At 39.9% G+C, this 23,876-nt stretch overlaps 1 protein-coding gene across 1 annotated transcript in view; it reads right to left on the bottom strand.

The window, feature by feature from the left end:
* Positions 1–23,876, bottom strand: part of adgrv1 (adhesion G protein-coupled receptor V1) — a 486,575-nt gene that overhangs the window by 418,636 nt on the left and 44,063 nt on the right. Inside the window, exons 11-18 of the mRNA XM_033017268.1 lie at positions 22,455–22,675; positions 12,144–12,270; positions 11,098–11,283; positions 9,433–9,613; positions 8,047–8,210; positions 6,699–6,822; positions 3,182–3,448; positions 2,026–2,152 (exon numbers count right to left, since the gene is read on the bottom strand). Of these exons, the coding sequence (XP_032873159.1) occupies positions 2,026–2,152; positions 3,182–3,448; positions 6,699–6,822; positions 8,047–8,210; positions 9,433–9,613; positions 11,098–11,283; positions 12,144–12,270; positions 22,455–22,675 (1,397 nt within the window). The remainder of the gene's footprint in view (positions 1–2,025; positions 2,153–3,181; positions 3,449–6,698; positions 6,823–8,046; positions 8,211–9,432; positions 9,614–11,097; positions 11,284–12,143; positions 12,271–22,454; positions 22,676–23,876) is intronic.

Here is a 23,876-nt window from a genome sequence, read left to right as displayed (position 1 = left end):
ATTTAAAAATGTTAATCATTTATTAAGAAATGGATAGATGTTTAGATCTAGTAATTGAAGTCTGAAATTAGCTACAATTAGGTAACTAACTAATTATATGCTTTAATTTCAGGTCATCCAAGTAAGATTATTTTATATTTGTTTCAGAATGCTTCAATCTATGATAACTGAAAATTTCATTCAGTTCTCTTAATTTTTAAGAAAGTTATGGGCTTTTGACTGTTCACGATCACAGCTTTTTTGTTATGTCCATAGAAAATCAATAGGGAACAAGATGCTCAATTCCCAGTATGAAAATGGCCATAACTTTTTAAATACTTGAGATATGAAAGTGAATTAGGTGTCAAATTAAACTTATTTTTATGCTTTATCTGATGGGATAAATTACAGACTTGATTTTTAAAATCTCAAAATTTTGTAACATTGCTATATGTAGGCTAATTGGATTGGTATAATTGTAAATTGTCCCTAGTGTGTGTAGGATAGTGTTAATGTGCGGGGATCGCTGGTCGGCGCGGACTCGGTGGGCCGAAGGGCTTGTTTCCGTGCTGTATCTCAAAACTAAACTAAACTAAATACAGGTGTCACAAAGGCAGAGCGATAGAGTTGCTGCCTAACAGCACCCGAGACCCGGGTTCAATCCTGACTCAGGGTGCTTGTCTGTTTGGAGCTTGCACATTCTCCCCGTGACCTGCGTGGGTTTTCTCCCACACTCAAAAGACGTACAGGTTTGTAGATTGATTGGCTTGGTATAATTGTAAATTGTTCCTAGTGTGTGTAGGACTGCAGTTGTACAGGGTCTTGGTGAGACCACACCTGGAGTATTGCGTACAGTTTTGGTCTCCTAATCTGAGGAAAGACATTCTTGCCATAGAGGGAGTACAGAGTAGGTTCGCCAGACTGATTCCTGGGATGTCAGGACTTTCATATGAAGAAAGACTGGATAGACTCGGCTTGTACTCGCTAGAATTTAGAAGATTGAGGGGGGAATCTTATAGAAACTTACAAAATTCTTAAGGAGTTGGACAGGCTAGATGCAGGAAAATTGTTCCCGATGTTGGGGTAGTCCACAACAAGGGGTCACAGTTTAAGGATAAGGGGGAAATCTTTTAGGACCGAGATGAGAAAAACATTTTTCACACAGAGAGTGGTGAATCTCTGGAATTCTCTGCCACAGAAGGTAGTTGAGGCCAGTTCATTGGCTATATTTACGAGGGAGTTAGATGTGGCCCTTGTGGCTAAAGGGATCAGGGGGTATGGAGAGAAGGCAGGTACAGGATACTGAGTTGGATGATCAGCCATGATCATATTGAATGGCGGTGCAGGCTCGAAGGGCCGAATGGCCTACTCCTGCACCTATTTTCTATGTTTAGTGAGCATGGATCGCTGTTCGGCATGGACTCGGTGGGCCGAACAGGCCTGTTTCCGCACTGTATCTCTAAACAGGCTTCTAATGGCTTAAAACAAAGTATGAAAAATCAATTTTGACTGAAGAAAATTATTTCACCCTCGGCTAGGTACCAACGATAGGTTTCTGTAAACTGCCTTCTCCTAGCTTCACACAGGGGAATCTTATATTTCCGTTATTCCTTTTGGAAAAACACTGCAATCAAATATATTTTTTTTGATATTGGGGCCACAAGGATAGTTGTTCAGAGTGTTGAGAGCCAGGAACTAATCTCTTTATTAGGTCTGCCTTTTACCACTTCTGTATCCTTTGTCAACAGAACTGTAACTAAGCAAGGATAGCCATTGTGTCTTTATACATAAAGGGGACTACCAGGAAGATTCAGCAGGAAAGATAACAGAGCTTGGTTGTTCATGTGAGGCTGTTAAAATTCCTTCTGTATTGCAACAGTATTCTACTGTTCAAGGAGGTGCCATTTACATTTAAGCCACCCGCCTACATAAAGAGCATTCCACATTCCTGGACAGATACAGTGCCTGTGTTACCAATTTTTTTTTTTTCTCCTTACCCAACTCTGTGAAATTTGACTTGGCCTTTTAAAAACATTTACTACTTACATAAAATTGGTGGTCATTCCTTCAAAAACTGCCTTTTCAGAAGGGTCTAGTGAAAAGATTCCATTAGGATCATCATTTGCTTCAATAATAACCGTGGCTCTCTCCGGTTGATAGACAACGGCATCTCCTAGGACAATTAAATGGAAATTAGTACTCAATGTCCTTTTGGAGCAAGCAGCAGTTGAAATATTGATTCTATTAATATTCTATTCATATTCTTTGAACGAACAAGTCATTTTGAAATATATCCTTCAGAAATAAGTATATTAATATTATTCTGTACACTAAATGATTCTTTTAAAAATGGTTTGCAAAAGATTTATAAACCAAAAATCAGACGTCAAAATCATGAAGCAGGTTTGAATGAAGATGGCAATTCTTCCAAAAAACTATCCTTCTGTAGAAACATAGAAAATAGGTGCAGGAGTAGGCCATCAGCCCTTCGAGCCTGCACCGCCATTCGATATGATCATGGCTGATCATCCAACTCAGTATCCCATACCTGCCTTCTCTCCATACCCCCTGATCCCTTTAGCCACAAGGGCCACATCTAACTCCCTCTTAAATATAGTCAATGAACTGGCCTCAACTACCTTCTGTGGCAGAGAATTCCAGAGATTCACCACTCTCTGTGTAAAAAATGATTTTCTCATCTCGGTCCTAAAAGACTTCCCTCTTATCCTTAATCTGTGACCCCTTGTTCTGGACTTCCCCAACATCAGGAACAATCTTCCTGCATCTAGCTTGTCCAACCCCTTAAGAATTTTGTAAGTTTAATTGTGTACTGTTTAATTCTGTACTGACTATTGAAACAAATCCAGTCGCCAACCCTCTGAACACCCTCATGCATATTTAATAAATAACGGACAAGGTTTCTAACATCTTCTGGGTGAAAATGGCTCATGTCATTTTAACAAAAAAGTCAATTCTTACCACAACATTTAATTAACAACATTGTGGTTCGAAACATATTGCCCACTACGGTTCTACTTACAATTTGTAGTTATCTATTACGATTACAAATATTGAACATAACCATGTAGTAATTAAATTCCTTCCTACAATTGCCATTTTTACTCTTAAAAAGAAAATACAAGTCCTAATGGCAGCTTGCAGATACATCCAATTAATGTTGAAGGAAAGCAAATTACAGTACCTGTAGAATTAAGTAACACAATGTAGAACGTTTCATCTGTTTCAGGAATATCATCTTCATTAATAATCACAGAAATGGTCTTCGTTTGTTCTCCAACTTCAAATACCAGTGTCATGTTTTCAGTTTGAGAATGAAAATCTCCTTCACTCTGCACGGCTCCTCCACTTTCAACATTGTAGACAACAACAGCTACAAAGTCTGTAGATCCATTTCTCACAACGGTGAAATTACCGACAGTACCTTCTTGGACTCTGATGACAATTGGCTCTATAGTTAAAGTCAAACAAGGATCAGTTTTTTCCAACACTAAGTACCAGGAAGAATATGAAACACACTTTTGAATTAGATAATACATTTGTGTGCCTTATACAGTGACGAAACGATGCCTTTCAGTGCCGTTCGTCAGAAAGCAGTTCCGTGGGCACATACATTATAAGCTGGTCCAGAGTGCAGGATGAATATGTGCAATGCTTCTTTCTGTTCTGGCTATAATCCAGATTGTATTCAATAAACACCACTTCCACTCAATAAGTACAAGAGGAATTATCCAGTAATTAGTCAGAATAGAAAGTCCTGTTATACATTTGTGGTTTCCAGTATTGTGTTGACAAAGTGGCAGCATGGCATGGAGATCATTTGGCATGATGTTAATAGCCGAGAGAAGCTTTAGTAATGATGAGCACAGATCAACACCATCTGACAAGTCTGAAAATAACAGAGCTTTAGTGCCATAATCTTCTTTCTATTCGATCTTTAATATTAGTTTAGTTTTTTTAGTTTAGTTTAGAGATACAGCATGGAAACAGGCTCTTCAGGTCATAAGGAATAGGAGTAGAATTAGGCCATTCGGCCCATCAAGTCTACTCCGCCATTCAATCATGGCTGATCTATCTCTCCCTCCTAACCCCATTCTCCTGCCTTCTCCCCACAACCTCGGACTCCTGTACTAATCACCGATCAGCCCATCGCGAGGGCTAAACCCATGCAAGCCAAAAGGAACACGTACAAACGCTGTACTGCCAAGCACCCATAGCCAGGATCGAAACCGGGTCTCTGCCGCTGAAAGCGCTGTAAGGCAGCAACTCTACCGCTGTGCCACCATGCAAGACTTATCAAGACTTATCATGATCTTCTGGAACGGCTCCTGTGATGAGTTATTTTATGGTAATAATAATAATAATATATTTTATTGAGTTCATGTGAGGAGTTATTTTAATGTACTGCATTATAATTCATTCACAGAGCTTTTTAAAATGCCATAGTAAAGGAAATGTATATTATTCCAGGTGCCGAAAGGAAACATTTATAGTCATCTTATTTTGAAATAGGGCGTGGAATAGAGTGTTTCAAATGAAGATCTGAATCTAAATCACAATATCCATTGCAAATCGTCTTGGTTTGTTTCTGTCAATGCGTCAACAGAATCTGATCAGCTTTGTTTTTTGCTTCCATTAGATTTAGGTCCTTGAAGAACAAGTACATCACAAAGAAATACAAATTCATGCAGGCAAGTTGTTTTTCACTTTCATTATTTAATTTATTTCTAATCTTTTAATTATTCATCCATTAATCATTAAATTTAATTTTAACGTCAAACTCAGGAGTCTTTGCTCATCCCTATGTAATTCGATCATTAACTTCCTCATTGGCAGAACACAATCAGTATGAATTGGCAACATTTCCTCCACAATAGCACCTCAAGGATGTGTACACAGTCCCCTGTTCTACTCTTGTTGCCATCTTTAAATCCACAGACGATACCAACTTTGCTGAACAATGATAGTCAGCGGGCAAGAAATAGTCAGAGAAAATCATTGAGGGTTTTTGGAATGGTGCAAGAACAGCTGTCTTGCTTGCAATGTTAGCAAAACCAAGGATCTGATTGTTGACTTCAGGAGGGAAAAGCCCAGCATCCACAAAGCAATCTTCATCGATGGAACAGCAGTAGAGAAAGCTAACAACCTCAAGTTCAGGGCCATGCATACCTCTGAAGATGGGCACAGCACATTTGATGCAATCACAAAAAAAGCTCATAATTTTCTTATAAGTTTGAGGAGATGCGGTATGTTGACGATACTCTTATCGAATATCTGCAGATATACGGTAGAAAGGATACTGACCGGTTGCATTATGGCCTGCTTTGGTAACTCAAATGCCCAGGCATGAAAGTGAATGCAAAGAATTGTAAACAGCGCCCACCTCCATCACAGGTACTGACCACCCCACCATTGAAGGAATCTATTGGATCAATCGGTATCTCTGCCTCAAAATGGTAACCAATATTAACAAACACACATGCCACCCAGACCACACTCTCATTTTGCTATTGCCATCTGGAAGGAACCCAACCTCAGCAAATAAGATATTATTTGGACTCCATCTTTGGTTGCATAAATAGATGTTGTTTTTTACATTATTACCTAATATTATGGTTATTATTTTTTGTATGGTTGATTATTGCATATTATGTGTGTTATTGTGTTTACAGGCCTGTTAAACTAAAGCAAAAATTGGTCCGTTTACTTTACATATGACAATTATATATCCTTGACTCTTGAATGCTGTATTTCAATACTGTACCTTTATGCAAGGCAATTACAAATACTTCACTCCCATCAGTCCACGTACTCCAAACTAACTCGAGGTGAGAGAACATATTCTGTAAAGAAAAAAACTGCTGGAGGAACTCAGCAGGTTGCTATCATCTATGGAGACTAATGCCCCTGTCCCACTTAGGAAACCTGAACGGAAACCGTTTCCATGCGGTTCCCGGAGGTTTTTGTCAGTCTCCCTAATGGTCGAAAGTGGTTTCCGCTTCTTCTATGTTCTGGCGATTATTTCACAAAATTCAAAACCGGCCGCGACTAAAAATAGGTTGCCGTTTTAAAAATCGGTAATTTTTTTAGTCGAAGCCGGTTGCGATGCTAGTTGAAGGTGGGGAGACTGACAAAAACCTCTGGGAACCTCCGGGAACCGCACGGAAACCTTGGGTGGGGCTCAAAGTCTACAGAGGTTTCCGTTCAGATTTCCTAAGTGGGACAGGGGCATAAGAGAATGGTCAACAATTTGGCTTGATGCACTGCATCAGGGCTGAGAGGGTGGTGCAAAGATAGCCAGCATAAAGAGGTGAGAGAGAGGGGTGTGACAGGGGCTGGCAGGTAATAGGTAGAACCCAGGTGAGGTGGGGGATGATGGATGGATGGAGCCAAGTGGGGGAAGGAGAGCAGTGAGTCTAGAGGCAGAAACTTTTGGGTGATAGGTGGAAACAGATGAGGAAAAGCCATGGGCCGGATGGGATTAGGCGGAGGAGAAGTGAGGAAAGGTCAGGATGGGCTGCAAAGTGATAACTAGAACCAGATAAGGAATGTGTGATGGGCAGATGGAACCAGAGGGTGGAGGAAAGGAAGTGTATGGAGAAGCTCCCAAACATCTATTTATGCAGTTTCATCTGTTGTTACGAATTGTGGATAATTGTCAAAATGCTTATTGGAGAAATATTATTGGAAGTGAAGCAAACCTTCAAAATAAATGGGATCATCATTTTTATTAATAAGCAACGTTGCATTCAGTGCACTGCCAAGCCCAGCACCGCCAGTGATATTCCAAAGGATGATTACGAAAGTTTCAATTTCCTCAGGAACCTGAGTAGAGAGCATAAAGATAATAAAGTCAATTGACCAACTACTTACAGCTTAGTTAGTGTAATATGTTGGGAATCGTTTCCATTTCAGCAGTGTGAAAAAAACCGTGAAGAATTAAAAAAAAGAAAAAAGATAAATCTTTTTGCTTTTCTATGTAAATTAACTGGAAAACATGTGCCACAGCAAATCAGCCCTGATGTTAAAATAAGGCAGTAAGTGCAATCAATTGTTGAGAATTTCAAACATTTGTGTTATTTCAGATCTCCAGGACATTATTTTTGTGGGGTTTTTGGCTTGTGATTTAGAATCCAGGTTGAATCGGACAGAATAGCTTTTTTTTCTTCTTGAGGGAACATCAAAGTCAAAGATGATTCACGTCACAAAGCCACAACCAACCTGGAAGATCAACTAGGTTTGGCTTCCTTAATATCAGACCCTTTAGGAAGCCAAAAGGTAACATACTTGATGACAACAGGGAATACTATTCCTCGAGAAAATATCTGGAGATAAAATAAATGAAACAAATAACCAAAGTGTTTTAAGCATCATCAGTTTTGGTAGAAACCCAACAAATATGAATCCTACCAGAAAAGTGCCCAATCAGTGTCTTGGCAGCACTAATGCCAGACAGCACTGTCTCGATGTTTTGAAATTTAACATTCCTGGCACAATTATTAAAAGGTCTTTTGAAACTTAATAGTGAATAATAAACATGTATATTCTGTGCATGTCTTATTTTATTAAAATTAATCAGTTTATCATCCCATAACTTGCAGAGGAAGCCAAGATGCACGAGAGCACGATTTCCATCAGGTACTTGCTGCAACAAATTTTCATTTCAAATCTCACCTGGAAATCCCAACAAACATATCCATAAATGTCCACATAACAAACATGTGATGAACATTTAACAAATATATAAACTCGAGTCCCCATCCAGTCAAAAATTAAAAGTTAACTTACTTGGAGAAAGGATCATTGTTCTTGGTTTCTTGGTCCTCCAAAATATTCCAAATTGGAATTTAAACTGGAGGTGAATTTAAATTGTTCACCTGAAATTATTTCTGTCCCCAGCCATTTCAAATATTAAGATGAGCAGATACCGACATCAGTATCAAGATGATTTCCCCCCCACCCCCACTTACATAGTTTGAACTTTAGATTTTTATTTAAAATACACCGTTATCATTAGAATATACTGAATTAGACAAAGCCAAAACTCACAGAATCAGGAATGGATCGCAGAGTGATATTCTTCAAAGATTCACCACTTTTAAAGCTGGCCACACCTTGGACAGGGTAAACATCGTTAGTGAACGCAGGCTCCAACCTCCAGTGGACACCAACACTGCCAAATGTTCCTCGGTCGCGGATTACAGTAAAGTCAGCTATCAAGTTGACGAAAAATACTAAATTCAGTAATTATTAAGTGAGCAACATCAAGAACAAAGTCGGTTAGTAAACCTGAAACACCATTTGGTTCTCTATCCCCAAATGAGGGATGCAGGGACAACTAATGCAGCCAGGAGGTACTGAACACTCAAGCCAAACTCTCATTCATCTGGACAGGCTTCCATATGTATCGACACTTATGTGACCACAAACTATTTCACTTGGTTGAGTTGAAGAATGGGAACCAATCTCTGACAGGACCTTTGGCAGAGAGACAAAAAATATATTGTCCTATTAATTTATTCACACCCTTTATTCACACAAAGGGTGGTGGGTGTATGGAACGAGCTGCCAGAGAAGGTAGTTGAGGCTGGGACTATCCCAATGTTTAAGAAACAGTTAGACAGGTACATGGATAGGACAGGTTTGGAGTGATATGGACCAAACATAGGCAGGTGGGACTAGTGTAGTTGGGACATGTTGGCCGGTGTGGGCCTGTTTCCACACTCTATTCAGGAAATGTGGGCTTTGCAAGCCTACCGGGTATTTAATATATCCACTTTGTGTTGTAGTTGGGTACTTTCTGGAGTGCTAAAAAAGAACTATTGTCTTTGTTTGAGGTGTAGACTTGTATTTCAACTCCCGTCTAGGATCCCAATGGCCCAAGAATTTCATACTAATTAGGTTTTTCCAGGTTTGTAAGAAAACCTCTCATGTTCCAATTTCTACTTGCCCTCCCCACACGCTTAGAAATTCACTTTTCTAGTATACTATTGACTGGGTCCCAGAATTTGGGTGGCAAAAAAGGTTGCAAATTACTTTGTTGCAGTCCATGACTTGTATGGCAAAATATATATATTTATTAACCCCGGACACCAAGTCTTGAGGCAGGATACTAATGAACCTCCTTGTACCTCTTCACAACCAGTGTTTAGAGTTAGGTTAATATGCAGAATCCCAGCTGTGTTTCTGGTCTCTTGCAAATGTTGTTCAGTTTTTACATTCCCTCAGAGAGCCCTGGTAGCATGTACTTTTACCAAAATAACGGAATGAATGGCACCTGAATTATTTTATGCTCAAAGATTAGATGAATATTGATGGATTAAAACCTTGTCTGTTACTAAAGTCATTTCAATTTTTAAGAGGATGTGCAAGAATTTAAAAAGAGAGCAAAATTATTATTTGGGTCATTTGTAAAGCTAGTGTTGTTGGGCTTACCTTTATTTAAAATGTTATCCTTGCTTTCATTTATGCTTTGCGTCAATTCCAGAGTGTTGAACTGTAACACACCATGAGGGTCATCATTCTTCATAACTGTTATATTGACTTGAGTAGCAACTCCTAATTTGCTTGGTTGTATACCGTGGCTGCTGAGTATTGCAGAATAGTGTTCATCCAGCTGGGAACAAATCAACGAGTAAACAGGAGGCGCTAATCTGTCACCCACATTCTTCATGAAAATTAAATAATATGAGATGCAAAAATAGTACAACCAGAGAGTAGTCCTGAACTACTGCAGTATCTACCTCTTTGGTGACCCTCAGACTATCCTTGATTGGACTTTCCCTGGTGGAATAAAACTGGGTGAAAAAAAGGTCTTACCTTCCACTACCTGCAACCTCCGGCAACCACCTTCAACTAGCATCGCAACCGGCTTCGACTAAAAAATTACCGTTTTTTTAAACGGCAACCTATTTTTAGTCGAGGCCGGTTTTGAATTTTTTGAAATAATCGCCGGAACATAGAAGAAGCGCAAACCACTTTCAACCATTAGGGAGACTGACAAAAACCTCCGGGAACCGCACGGAAACCACACGGAAACCTTGGGTGGGGCGCAAGGTCTCCAGAGGTTTCCGTTCAGGTTTCCTAAGTGGGACAGGGGCATTATGTATTTATACACTATAACTTGATCAATTCTAATCATTAATTGTCTTTCTGCTGACTGGTTAGCACGCAACTAAAGCTTTTCACTGTATCTTGGTACACGTGACAATAAACTAAACAAACTCAACTAAAATTCAAAAGCTTCAAACTAAGGGAAGAATTATTTTTTCTTATTCAGAATTAGATACACAATAAAACGTGAAAAAAAGAAGTCAATACTGTGTCAATCAACAGTGAAGTGTATCTGGTTGCAAACGGCATTGAATGTTTAAGTATAAGTAAAGATTGGATGGCTTACAAATATAATGTTCCTGAACTGCTGGAACAATGGGAATTCCATAGCCAGCACTTACAGTTCATTTAGTGACAGGGTTTCGGTGTCACTCAGAAGTGATTTTAGATTTACGAAAAGCAGATAGCAAAATATTGAAGAACCTTTGGCTGAATAATAAAGTAGTTGTCAATTGTAATCCAATTATCTGATTGTATTAGATGCAAACCAACGTGAAGCAGAGTTATGAAAAATCCATCAAAACATATATTCTTTCAATGGTAGCAAGGCCTTCAAGTAAATAATAGGTTTTGGCAGAATGCTACATCATAGTGACAATTACAATTTGTCTTTCTCTTTCTACACTTATTCATTATTACATTGCTGTTCTGAGAAGTTATTTGTGTGAAGGTTGCCTGTCGTGTTTGGCATTCAGAACAGTGTCATTGGTCTATTATGAATTGCAAAGTTCTGAAGTTGTATGAGGAACTATACAAATGCAAGCTGTGTTTTTTGTTTAAATAAAGCACTACTCATTTGCAGTGCCACATGGCATCTGCATGGCCACTGCAGTCAGCACAGGAAGGTTTTAAAGAAATACTTTAAAGAAAAATTCTAAAGAATCTACTCACAAACAAAACATTCTGTCATTCAACATTTACTACTAAAAGATATTATGAACAAATGAACATATCAAAGCTCTGGAAAAGAATAACCCCAAACCTTACCTCTGGCACGTCATCCTGTCTTGCTAACAATGTTATTGCTACCTCCCTTTCACCGGCGTCAAATTCCAAAACTCCCGTATTCCCATAAAACTCAAAAGTTTCTTTTGGTTCCACAACATAGCGCAAGAATTGCTTCAGAAGTGCACCATGGTATCGTATAATCTTGAGTTCAAAGGCAACACCTTCCTGTGAGAAAAAATATTTCCATTCACCAAAACAAATGAATGAATAAATCATAGCTAAAGAAAAATATCACAGTTAAGCCCCTGTCCCACTTTCCTGAGTTCACGAATTCTCCCAAGTATTCCCCTTGATTCAAACTCAGAGAATGTCCGTAGCGAGTCCATAGGAGTCCGTAGCGAGTCCGTATATCTTTTGTAGCAGCTCGTAATGCCTAGGTCCATAATTTGATTGAGTTTTTTTGATGAGGTAACAAAGGAGAATGATAAAGGCAGGGTGGCAGATGTTGTCAAAATAATAGGAATTTGACCAGGTCCCACATAGTTGGCTGTTCAAGAAAATTATGACACATAGGATCCAAATACATAAACACACACAGACATAAACACACATATATATATACACACGTACACACACACATTTATATATTAACATCTTTATTTCATTTAGAACATGGAACAATTCAGCACAGGAACAGCCGATATGTTCACAATATATGTATCACTTGCTCCGATATACACCCACTGCTCCAATAGAGAAAATAGGTGCAGGAGGAGGCCATTGGGCCCTTCGAGCTAGCACCACCGTTCATTGTGATCATGGCTGATCGTCCCCTATCAATAACCCGTGCCTGCCTTCTCCCCATATCCCTTGACTCCACTAGCCCCTAGAGCTCTATCTAACTCTATCTTAAATCCATCCAGTAACTTGGCCTCCACTGCCCTCTGTGGCAGGGAATTCCATAAATTCATAACTCTCTGGGTGAAAACGTTATTTCTCACCTCAGTCTTATATACTCATATATACTCAATATATACTCATGTTTGTGGCCACAGTAATAATCTTCATCGTTCATCCCGACTCACCTGCACAAAATATGGTCCTCTTGTCTCCGAGGAAAATTCAAATACTCCACCCGGGTCATCATTTTGTAAAATAATTATTTTTCTACTGATGTAATTTGATTTCATGATCTGATTTTCCGGGCTAGCTCTGTAAATTAAATTTGAAGTCAAAATCTATGACTACCATGGTTTCACAGAAAACAACCACGTGCATTCAAATAGAAGTAAAATGTTAACTGCGGACAATTTTAAAACTTACAAATTATGCAATGTATATTTTTTTAATGCAAGAACCTCATGCAGTCATAGATGATAAAAATCATGTTTTCAAAGCAAATCAAAACCAAAAGGTGAATTTTCAAAGTACACAGCAAACATCGTCACAAAAACGCGTGTAGTAACAAAACATTAAGAACAAATTATCAAGCATGCTCAGAAGAAATAAACAATTAGATAATTAATATAGAATCAGTACAACAATTTATTTAATTTAGTAGTCCACATTAACCAAATTACTCAAAAATTTAAAAATCTCCAATAATACACAGGATTTGAATCTGAAAGCAAGTGACTTGAAGCGTTAACCCAGTTACTCTTTTCACAAAGCAACCTGACATGCTGAGTATTTCAAATGTTTTTTTTACACACTCATGTTACACACCACAATTCTTTCATTTATAATTTGATTCCTAGCAGACGCTGCACATACTAATACACAAATAACCTGAATTTAAGAGAAAGCCACCTTCACCAGAAATAATAGTGCACCATTGCAGTTTGTTATGTGGCTATGCGTCCAACACTGCAAAACTTAATGGCAGTCAAACCCTCAGGTGTCAAATATCAACATCACACATTTGGTTATGCTTTGCGAAGTGTCAAGTTGGCCTGAGGTTCCAATGCCTGAAGGGGGGAGATCAGGGTCTCCTCTGGAGTTTGGAGCTATTGGTGGATTTGAGAAATGAGTGTCATCGAAGCAGAGATTAACAGATGTTGAGGATTGGCACCCTAGCGAACTGTACTTTAAAGGAAAGAAGCTTGTAACACAACTTGTTTTAAAAACTAGGGTCCCAGTCCAGTGCAACACTGGCAGAATCTAGTTGTTTCTGAAGTGACCAATGATGGAGACTGCTTGATCCAATTTCCCTAGGAATGCTCCAAATGGATGTGCCTAGTTGCATTGCTGGAATCTTTACTGCACACAAATCATGCAGAAATTCCATGCCAATTGCCCAGTGCTCAAATGGGGTGGAAGATTGCAACCTTCACGTGGTCCACTCTGTTTCGACGAATGCAATCAACCCGGCATGCACAATCAAATAAGATCAAATAGAACAAGTTGTCCTACAACGTTAGGCTGTGCACGCCATACGCAAGAAGAAGAAATGCTCAAATAAAACAGTTCATGCAATCAAGGAGGCACTTTTACAACATCCCAACATTATATCAACAGACCAACTCCAAAGCTCATGCACCATATTCCCGAAGGACCAAGTTGGTTCCTTTTTGTTGCCACGTCTTCCCTAACCACCAAATCATGTTGAATAGTGTAACAAAATTCTTTGTAAATAATATCTTAATTGTTTTCATTAAGTCCACAGCACTCCTGACATTCGATTTCTGAATAATTGTTTGTCAACATGCATCACTACCTTAAAATCAAACAACTTTAACCTTAATACTAATTACTGCATTATCATCTGATACATTAGATACACTACTTCTACCATTCTTGCTTCAATAGCAAGCATGCACATTAGCCATTCTTGAGTGAAACACAAAGTTCTGGAGTAACTCAGCAGGTCAGACAGCATCTCTGGAGGGAATGAAGCAGCAACATTCCAGATCGGGACCCTTCTTCAGCCCCCTCTTCCCCCCTCACCCATCCCCTTCCACCAATAGTCCTCCCTCTGACTTTATATTGCATTCCTCTCCTTACCTGACACCCTTCGTCTCCATTACATCTCTAGCCTTTGTCCACCCATCTGCCCCTCACCTGTATCCACCTATCACTTGCCAGGCTTTATGCCACTCCCACCTCTTTACCAGCTTTCTCCCCCTTTCGACAATTAGACTGAAGTTGGGTCCCAACCCGAAATGTCACCTGTCCATGCCTTCCAGAGATGCTGCCTGGCCCACTGTTACTCCAGCACTTTGAATTTCCTCCCAGCATCATTTATGCATTAGGATTAGGGTTAGAAACTAAATTGCTCTTTTATGTCATGGAGCCACATGACTGATCTTGTTGAAAATCTAACTCCACATTTCCATCTGCCCACAGCAGTAAACTTCAACCTGTTTGGAAATTTCAGGTCATATCCGTCCAAAATGGGCAACTTATTGTTTTAAACTAAATATCTCTTGTTTTGCAGGTGAGTAGTTGAATCTTATAGTGTAGATAAGTGGTGGAATTGATCAGGAGCTGATGAGAATGCAGGAAGAAGTAAATGGGATTAGTATTAATGGAGACTCGGTTGTCCAAAGTGCCTGTTCCTGTGCCAAGTGGCTATGACACAGCACTACCCTCCAATAATAAAAGCTCATTGCAAACCCCAGTAAAAGTGTACAATTCCCATACCTCACAAACCACTCCTCTTTGGAAACAGAAATTAACGATTAAAATCACCATCACCTTCAATGTGGAAGCACACTTTAATCCACTGAAGAAAAGGGCATTTAAAGATCAAAACTGGTCAAAGTTTGATTCTGTCATGTAGCAGTAATCCCTGTCCAGCAAAAAAAAAAAAACTTCTGAGAACAGGACTATCTAAAGCAAACACAAAGTGCTGGAGTGATGGGCCCGTCCCACTTAGGCATCCTTTTATGCGACTGCAGGAGACTATGCAGTCGCCACATGTTCGCGGGTGGTTGCCAGGGAGTCTACTTCATAGTCGTGAGGAGTTCCCGCATTCTGGGAACTAGTCGCGGCCTCATTATGGTGTTCAAAAATTAGCGGCGACCAGAATGAAGCCGCCATGGAGAGTCGCGAGAATTTCTGTGCCGTGGGTGGGTCGCCAGGAGGTCGAAGGTTCTCGTAGTTTGTAGCTAGTGCTGACGGGTGAATTTCATTGGCTCATTGGTGAAAAAAACGTAAGCAATAATTTTCAGAACCAAGGAGAACCGACCGCCGAGAATAAATGTCTGCCGAGTTTCACAGCTGTGTATCTCTAGCTTAAAAGTTGTCTGCACTCCTTCTCCTCCCCCCTCTCACCTCCTCTTTTAAAGGACTTACCGTACACTGTGTTTAGCCATCTTAATTACAGCGCAAACCTTCCTGTTCATCGCGGTGTGCGTCTGTATCACCTTGGCCTTGCACCGTGTGAATTTCACTCAGACAGCGCTCCCCCCACTTGCCCTGTCCCCCGCCTGCATAACGGGCTGGTGAAGGAAGCGATGTGTGTGTGTGTGTGTGTGTGTTCCACTCTGACAGTCGCCTTTCCAGTTGCTGGTTTTTCAGGCGACTGCCGACAACTTAACAGTCGCCTGAAAAATCGCCTAAGTGAGACAGGCCCATAACTCAACAGGTCAGGAAACATCTCTGGAAGACATTAAAATGCAATGTTGTAGACTCAAAACATCACCCAATCCTGTCCTCTAGGGATGGTGTCTGATCTTCTAAGTTACTCTAAGTTCTAAGTTACACCAGCAATGTCTCTTTTTTTTTGTTAACCGACATTTGTTGTCCCTTGTGTTTACCCAAAGCCTTAAAGTAGCCGCTTTTCACCCTTCCCCCATTCAAGGCACGGGGGGGGGGGGGCAGGAAAAGCACCAAAGCGGCCTGTGCAAAATCCCCCAAGTACACTCAATTCAAGCCGATTCAATGTCAGGCCAATATCCTAGTATCGAAGCCTAGGTGCAGTAATAGGGACAAGTTGGGCAGGTCATGATATCTGCAGGTCCGATAACAGAGTTCCAAAACAGACATTCCACCCTGTGCTCCGTGAGGAGATTACTAGCCAACAGAGGAAAAGACTCAAGAGTATGTTCAAAGCTTTCTTGATCAAATGTAACATCTCCACAAACCTTTAGGAATTCCTGGTCTATTGCCATTCAAAGTAGAGAAGGAGCAAAAGAGGGTTGGTTTTTTTTAGAACCTCCAGTCTCTGCATTGGGAGCACAGAGAATGTCTTTGGAAATATCATAGCTGGATATATCTGCAATACATTGCTGGATAAACTATTCACCAGCATACCCACCCCATCAGCCACTTCCCACCCCATCCATGGAAGAATTTGTGTTCCACACATTTTGTTGTGATTAGTCACCATAGATTCTACAAGTTGAGTGAAGGAACGGACCATTAAGAAGAATTGGCAGCACAGTGGGATTGCTGTAGAGAAGGAATGGGTGACTTTTCAGGTTGAGACCCTTCTTTAGACTGAAGAAGGGTCTCGTCCCGAAACGTCACCCATCCCTTCTCTCCAGAGATGCTGCCTGTTCCATTGAGTTACTCCAGCATTTTGTGTCTACCTTCGACTGAAACCAGCATCTGCAGTTCTTTCCTACACAGTAGTATTGCTGGTGGTACAATTCCAGACTCGCGTGTCTGATTATATGCAATATTTACACATTCTCCCTGTGATCATGTGGATATCCCTTGCTGCTCTGGATTCCTTCCACATCACATATAATATATGACGGAAAATTATTCCCCATGAAAGAATGGGGGAGCAGTTGGGGATAAGAAGAGAGCCAGCATAGATTCAGTTGGGCAAATGACCTCCTTCAACACCATTATGAAATATGAAGCAGGTATAACTGAAGCTTGACATCCCTATATATATTTTTTCTAATGGCAATAATGAGCAACATTCCTTTAACATTCCTAGTTGCTTGCTGTATCCACATATTAGTAACTAGTGGATCATACACTCAGTTTCCTCTACATCAGAGTTTGGCAAACTCACTTCAGTTAGATAACTTGTTTAAGAAGGAACTGCAGATGCTGGAAAATCGAAGGTACACAAAAAAGCTGGAGAAACTCAGTGGGTGCAGCAGCATCTATGGAGCGAAGGAAATAGGGTTCAGAAGGGTTTCTGCCCGAACCGTTGCCTATTTCCTTCGCTCCATAGATGCTGCTGCACCCGCTGAGTTTCTCCAGCTTTTTTGTGTACCTTCCAGCTAGATAACTTGGCTCTTTATTTTTCTTGCCAAAATGAAAAATTGCACGTTTTCTTACATCACACTCTATGTGCATGATCTTTGCCCAATCACATATTCCCCTTTGCAGTTGCCTAAACTGGTACATCAACACATTATGTCTCCTGGTTCTTTGCAAGGTCATTTTAACTGGCCTGTATAGCAGAAGAAAATGTAGTATTCATTTTAAATATTTCTAATAAACTATTTGTTTGTATAATGCAAATGGGCAATGCAAAGGAGGTTACTTGAAATAAAATTGTTGAAAGCATAAGAGCTTATATAAAATCCAAGTGACATTATTATTTTTTTAAATTTGTTAAGAAGTAGTTGAACAATCAAATAATAATTGGAAGCAACCTAGTTATTCCGATCAGCCACCTTTCATCTTAAGGTGACAATAACCAAGTGCTTCCTTGAATTGAATCATGCTACATGCAAATCAATAGTGTTGCAATATAATATTTATGAAACACTTAAATGAGAACCAAAGTTCTGAGCAAAATCTGAACACAACTCATCTGAACAACACAACTCACTGTACTTACCCAAAATATACAACAAATCTTTCTGTCTCTACCCTGCAGAGACAGAGCAGTTGATATCATCAGCATTTTTTTAAACACCAGACATTTTAGAAGATTTAAAAAAAAAGGAATTTTCTCCTGTAACATGGCATAGCATGGACATTATGATAATGTTATTTGCTTTCTGACATTTTCAAAGCATTTGGTATTTTCCACTGAACACGTGCATCCCCATAGCATGTCAAGATCTGTTCACAACTGCTCCAGATGTATGAAGATTGGTGGTAAAAGTTGCACACATTAAACAAGCAAACTAGAGCAGCTAGTTCATTGTTCATATATTCATTTTTTAATTCATATTCGTACTATACGTCACTATTGTAAGCATCCAGGAAAATCAAGAACCATTTGGTGACATTTCTTTCAATGGGAAGAGATTATTTATCCTGAATAAGGGTTGATATCCTTTTACATCAGTCAATATAAATATGCAATAAAAAGCCACAGGTCTGATGTGGTGCACCTAGAAAAATGCTGGGTACTCAAGCCACACTGGCACTTGAATTGAATATGACTGGTTTACTCATTATTTCTTTGTAACAACTGGATTATTATTAAAGAATTAATTAAGGTGTTGATAAATCATCAAGAGGCAGTTTGCCTCAAAATAAAACTGGAAGTTTGCTGACTAAAGTGGTGATTGGGGGCAGGGAGAAAGGAAGTAGAACGAGTATGAAAAGTTTGTCTTGAAATCTTTCTTTAATTTTACCCGACTTTTCTCATCACCATTACCAATGGAGCTTTTTACTGTCCCTCAGTAAATGTGACAATAAACTGAACTCAGTCTTGCTCATAATCAGGCCATCAATTGAACCAACAAATACATGTGTTTGGACCAGTAAATTTGAACAATGTACAAAGTGAACTGTTGCCTGAATTAAAATCAAAAACTGAGTTTGGGTACCTGTGTTGAGCAACATATATGTTTTTATTATTCTTCAGCAATTAGTCAGTTGCCTTTAAATCAACTCATAACAATTTAGATGATGGAAGTAAACGTGCTTTAAAAATGTGTTTTAGATCTTTGAGACACCAGTGAGTATTTAAGACATAAAACAAATGGCTGCCTATTTTCCACAAACAGCCTTTAGCTGTTTTTATATTGCTACTACAGAATGTACACGAGGCACCTGCTGAAAGTGACTCTTTCAGTGGCACACAACACTAATGCCGGCAGCAAAACTGCTGCTTGCACAAGCAACAGCGTTGGAATAGTGTTAATTACAATACATTGGAATTAGCAGTCCTCTGTTGTGCAAATGAAGATCGTAATTTTATTGGTCGACAAAAGTGCTGGAGAAACTCAGCGGGTGCAGCAGCTTCTATGGAGCGAAGGAAATAGGCAACGTTTCGGGCCGAAACCCTTCTTCAGACTGATGTAGGGTGGGGTGGGGGGAGGGGGGGGGGGGGGGGGAGAAGAAAGGAGAAAGTAAGAGGAGGAGCCCGAGAGTTGAGGTAGAGCTGAGACAGCAAGGGCAACTGGAAATTGGAGAAGTCAATCCGAGGAAGCAAATGTGGCTGTGGTATCGGGTCTGGGTTAGGATGTGATCGTAGAGTTGGAGGGAAGGGGGAAATCACAGAGGGGGAGCAGTTAGAGAGGAGGTTGTAACAGCTATAACGATAATAGAACAAGCAGTACAATGGAAATTTACTATATTGGGCCCCATATCTGAGGAAGGATGTGCTGGCTCTGGAGAGGGTCCAGAGGAGGTTCACAAGAATGATTCCAGGAATGAGCGGGTTAGCAGATGATGAGCATTTGACAGCACTGGGCCTCTACTCGCTGGAGTTTAGAAGGTCAAGATAGGACCTCATTAAAAAAAATAATGAAAGGCATAGTTAGAGTGGATGTGGAAAGGATGTTTCCACTGGTGGGAGGGTCCAGGACCAGAGATCACAGTCTCAGAATTAAAGGGTGCACTGTTAGAAAGGAGGTGAGGAGGAATTTATTTAGTCAGAGGGTAGTTAATCTGTGGAACTCATTGCCACAGAGGGCTGTGGAGACCATCATTGGATATTTTTCAGGCAGAGATAGACAAATTCTTGTTTAGAATGGGGTATGGGGAGAAGGCAGGGAAATGGGATTAGGAGGCAGAGATTAGCCATGATTGAATGGCGGAGTAGACTCGATGGGCCGAATGGCCCGATTCTACTCCTATAACGTGAACATAAAGGGAATTTTTGGCATTTTGTAGCAAATTATAAAAGGGAATGGAACTTTGAGGTCCTTCACTTCAAAAAAATAAATCATTACTTTTGTGTTAAATTCAACAATTTTAGCAGAGTCAGCTAGTAAATAGTCAGCAGTGTCAACTTACCATAATATTTTGAGCATTAGGGACTTTTCATTTCTATATGATATAAAGCTTTACAGTCACATGGGTGGTGTACATAATGTGCTGTGCAAAAATTAATGGGCCAATTTGATAATTGAAAAAATATCCACTGGAAACCACATTAGCAAATCGTATCCTAATATTTTATGCTAAACATTCTCAGTTGCATGCCTGCTCTCTGAAAGTGAATAGTGAGAAACTGCAAAGTTTAATACTTGAACACGCACCCATAGAAAGTTGGTAACTTCCTCACCAGACTTGGTCTCAAAGACATCAGGCAAAATCTAGAATTTTACACATTTTACTCATTCGGTGAATACAACAAAGGGGTATTGAATACTGAAGAAGTATGAGCAGGTACTCTCTAATTTCCCCATGGCATCATCAAATGTAAGTGTGCTGTCTCCTACAAGAAAGGTTTTATAATCCTCTGTTTAAAGGGATTGGAATACCAGGTGGGTAAAAATAACATATCTACTATCACTGAGGTCAAAGCGTTGATTTAGGAGCGAAAATACTCTAGATAATTCCCAGAATTTGAACTAAACAGAGCCAATGTAAAAGTAGCTTTACTAAGTTTCATTTGGCTGGTTCTGCACTGTCAAATGTATCAAATTGTATAGGCAGTTCACCTTCTATAAATCAAAGACACTGCACCAAGTAGTATAAAATATTGGCAATGTAAATATAATTATGCTTACTTTGCAGGCATGAGACTAATGGACCTGATGCAATATTTGAGCAAATAACAATGTTCACATTCAGAGTAAATTAACTGTTATACTTTTGGATTATGCCATAATCAAATAACAGTTAGTGCATAGCACACTTGTAAAGTTGGAGTTGTGTATTTCTTTTGAGCCATGAAACAAAATGCTGCTGTAAACAACGAATATAAATTTCAACCATTTCTATCTTATCCCAATTCTGGTTATTGACCGGGGACATTAACACTATTTCTCTTTCAACAGGTACCAACCATGCTGAGTAGTTTTTATATTTTCTGCTTTTATTTCAGTTTTTCCAATATCAGTAGTATTCTGTACATGAATAAAATAATTAACTGTGTTTAATAATCCAAGGACAAAATACTGTTCATGCGAAAAGTTTGAGGCAAAAGTGTAGAAAATACACTGTGAACCAGACAGCAACTCTGGAGATAAAATAGAGTGAAACGAGAGAAGGATACTCTTACCCCTGATGAATATTTGAATATATCCAGTGATAGGCACAAAATGCTGGAGTAACTCAGTGGGACAGGTAGTATCTCTGGATAGAGGAATGAGCGACGTTTCGGGTCGAGACCTTTTTTCAGACTGAATCAGGGGAGAGGGAGATACAGAGGTAAGGAAGTGTAAGGTGTGAAATGAGACAAAGGGGATGGAGTTCAAGGAAAATGTAGAATATATCATTGTTAGCTAGGAGAAGGTAACAACAAAGCAAACAGAGATAAAATGTAAATGGGGACAGTCAGACTAGTCGGAGAAGTGGGAAGGGGGGAGGGATGGAGAGAGCAATAGTTAATGTACTTATAGTTAGAGACGTCAACATCCATACCGCTGGGGTATAAGCTGCCCAAGCTAAATATGAGGTGATGTTCCTCCAATTTGCACTAGGCCTCACTCTGACAATGGAGGCGGCCCAAGACAGAAAGGTCAGTGTGGGAATGGGAAGGAGAATTAAAGTATTTAGCAACCGGGAGGTCAGGTAGGTTTTGGCAGAATGAGCGGAGGGGTTCTGCGAAACGATCGTCGAGCCTGCGCTTGGTCTCGCTGATATATAGTAGTCCACAGCTGGAGGAGGTAGTTGAGACAGGGACTGTTTAAGAAAAAGTTAGACAGGTACATGGATAGGACAGGTTTGAAGGGATAGGGACCAAACACAGGCAGGTGGGCCTAGTGTAGCTGGGATATTTCCAGCACTTGGTGGTTTGTGTACATTTATTGAAGGTGGTTAAGAACAATGTAAAACCGGAGCAAAGGGAGAACTCCCCTGTTCTTCAAATTGTGATCCTTTACACCCATCAGAAATGCAAAAGCTGCTTCAGTTTAAGATCTAATCCAAGAATATATTTTTGTCCGAGCAATGCTCCCTCAGCACTCAGACCGAAATATTGATCTAGATTACATTTTCCAAAGCGTGGATGAAATTCAATACATGCTGAAATACACGTCACTGAATCAAGTATGCAATGTTAATAAATATTATTTATTTTGCAAATTAACAAAGGCTCATTCTTTAAAAATAGGAGCAAAAAAAAAAACACCTACCGGTCTAAAGAGATAATCCAAGTCTCATTTATTTCGGGCAGGTCATCCGATTTTACTGTGATGTCGATTGTTGCATTGTTTTGGCCAGACAGGAATTTAACAGAACCATTCATTGGGCTGAGGTCATCGCTGTTTATGTTATGATTAACCCCTGCAGGCTCTAAATGCCAGAACACCTCGGCAGAGCCATCAGTTCCATCGCGTTGCAAAGCAATATATATCTGAAAACATGTTTTACAACAGTTAAAGAATAACAACTTTGCAGACTGCACCCGTGCTTCACAATAACAAAAAAAATTACTATTTATCATATATACCAGCAAATAATAATAAGAGTCGGCCATCTGACCTCTCGTGCCTTCCCGCATTCAAATGATCATGGTTGATTGGCTGCAGGCCTCACCGTCTCATTCATGCCAGTTCTCCATTGCCTCAATTCCTTGATTTATCAAACAAATTAATCGGCCCCCTCTTTTATTATCCAGCCTCCACAACCCTCTTGGCTACAGAATTACATTGCCAGTCTCTCCAAGAAATTGGCCCTGCACATATCAATATTAAATGACCATCCCTTTATAGATGTCACCTTGTTCTCCCACGTGGAAACATATCTATCCTGTAAAGCCCACTTAGGATACGATATGGTTCAGGAAATTGCCCTTCATTCTTCCATACTCCAAAAACGACAGATCCATTTTCTTTAGATGTTCACAAGTGGCAAACCTATTGTGAATTAGTCTAGTGTAACTCTTTTAGACTGCCTCCAAGTCTTTTAAATCCCAGCTTAAATAAAGGAACTGAGACTGTGATTAGTACTGCAGGTGTAGCCTCACCAAGCTTCTCATTTCTAAACACTAACACTTTTGCAATAAAGGCCAATTTGCCTTTCTAACAGCTTGCACCCACCAGTGAACTTTGAGATTCATGCACAATAACATGATCTATTACAACATCTATTACATGCATCTACAATCTCTCTCCATTTAAATAATACTCTGCCTTTAGATTCCTTTTACTGAAGTACATACCCTCACACCTTCCCATTTGCCAATGTTTAATGCCCTTCTATTCAATATATTGTCCGCATGCTTCCAATCAACTAAAGGAGATTTAGTTGATTGGAAACAAGTCCATGAAAGAGAAATTTCCCAGACATGTTCTTAACCAAATTAGTGTGCATTATCTAACTTGTCTCATCTACCCACAGGAAATTATAGCCGTACGGCCTCTATGGAGTTGTCCGGGGCTGGTCCCGACATCGCGCAAGGCTCCGAAAAACTGACACTGTCCAAAAATTCCGCAGCCGCATTAAGGCCATATGCACCGCCTCGACGGGCGTATGCAACGTCTCAACATCGTACGCAGCGTCTTGACAGCGTACACCTAGCGCATGGCGTTGCGCGATGACGTCACCGCCCGGCG

The sequence above is a fragment of the Amblyraja radiata genome, chromosome 3 (assembly GCF_010909765.2).
Source record: "Amblyraja radiata isolate CabotCenter1 chromosome 3, sAmbRad1.1.pri, whole genome shotgun sequence".
NCBI lineage: Eukaryota > Metazoa > Chordata > Chondrichthyes > Rajiformes > Rajidae > Amblyraja > Amblyraja radiata.
The sequence above is the reverse complement of the archived record's forward strand: the minus strand, read 5'-3'. Positions and strand labels throughout refer to the sequence as shown.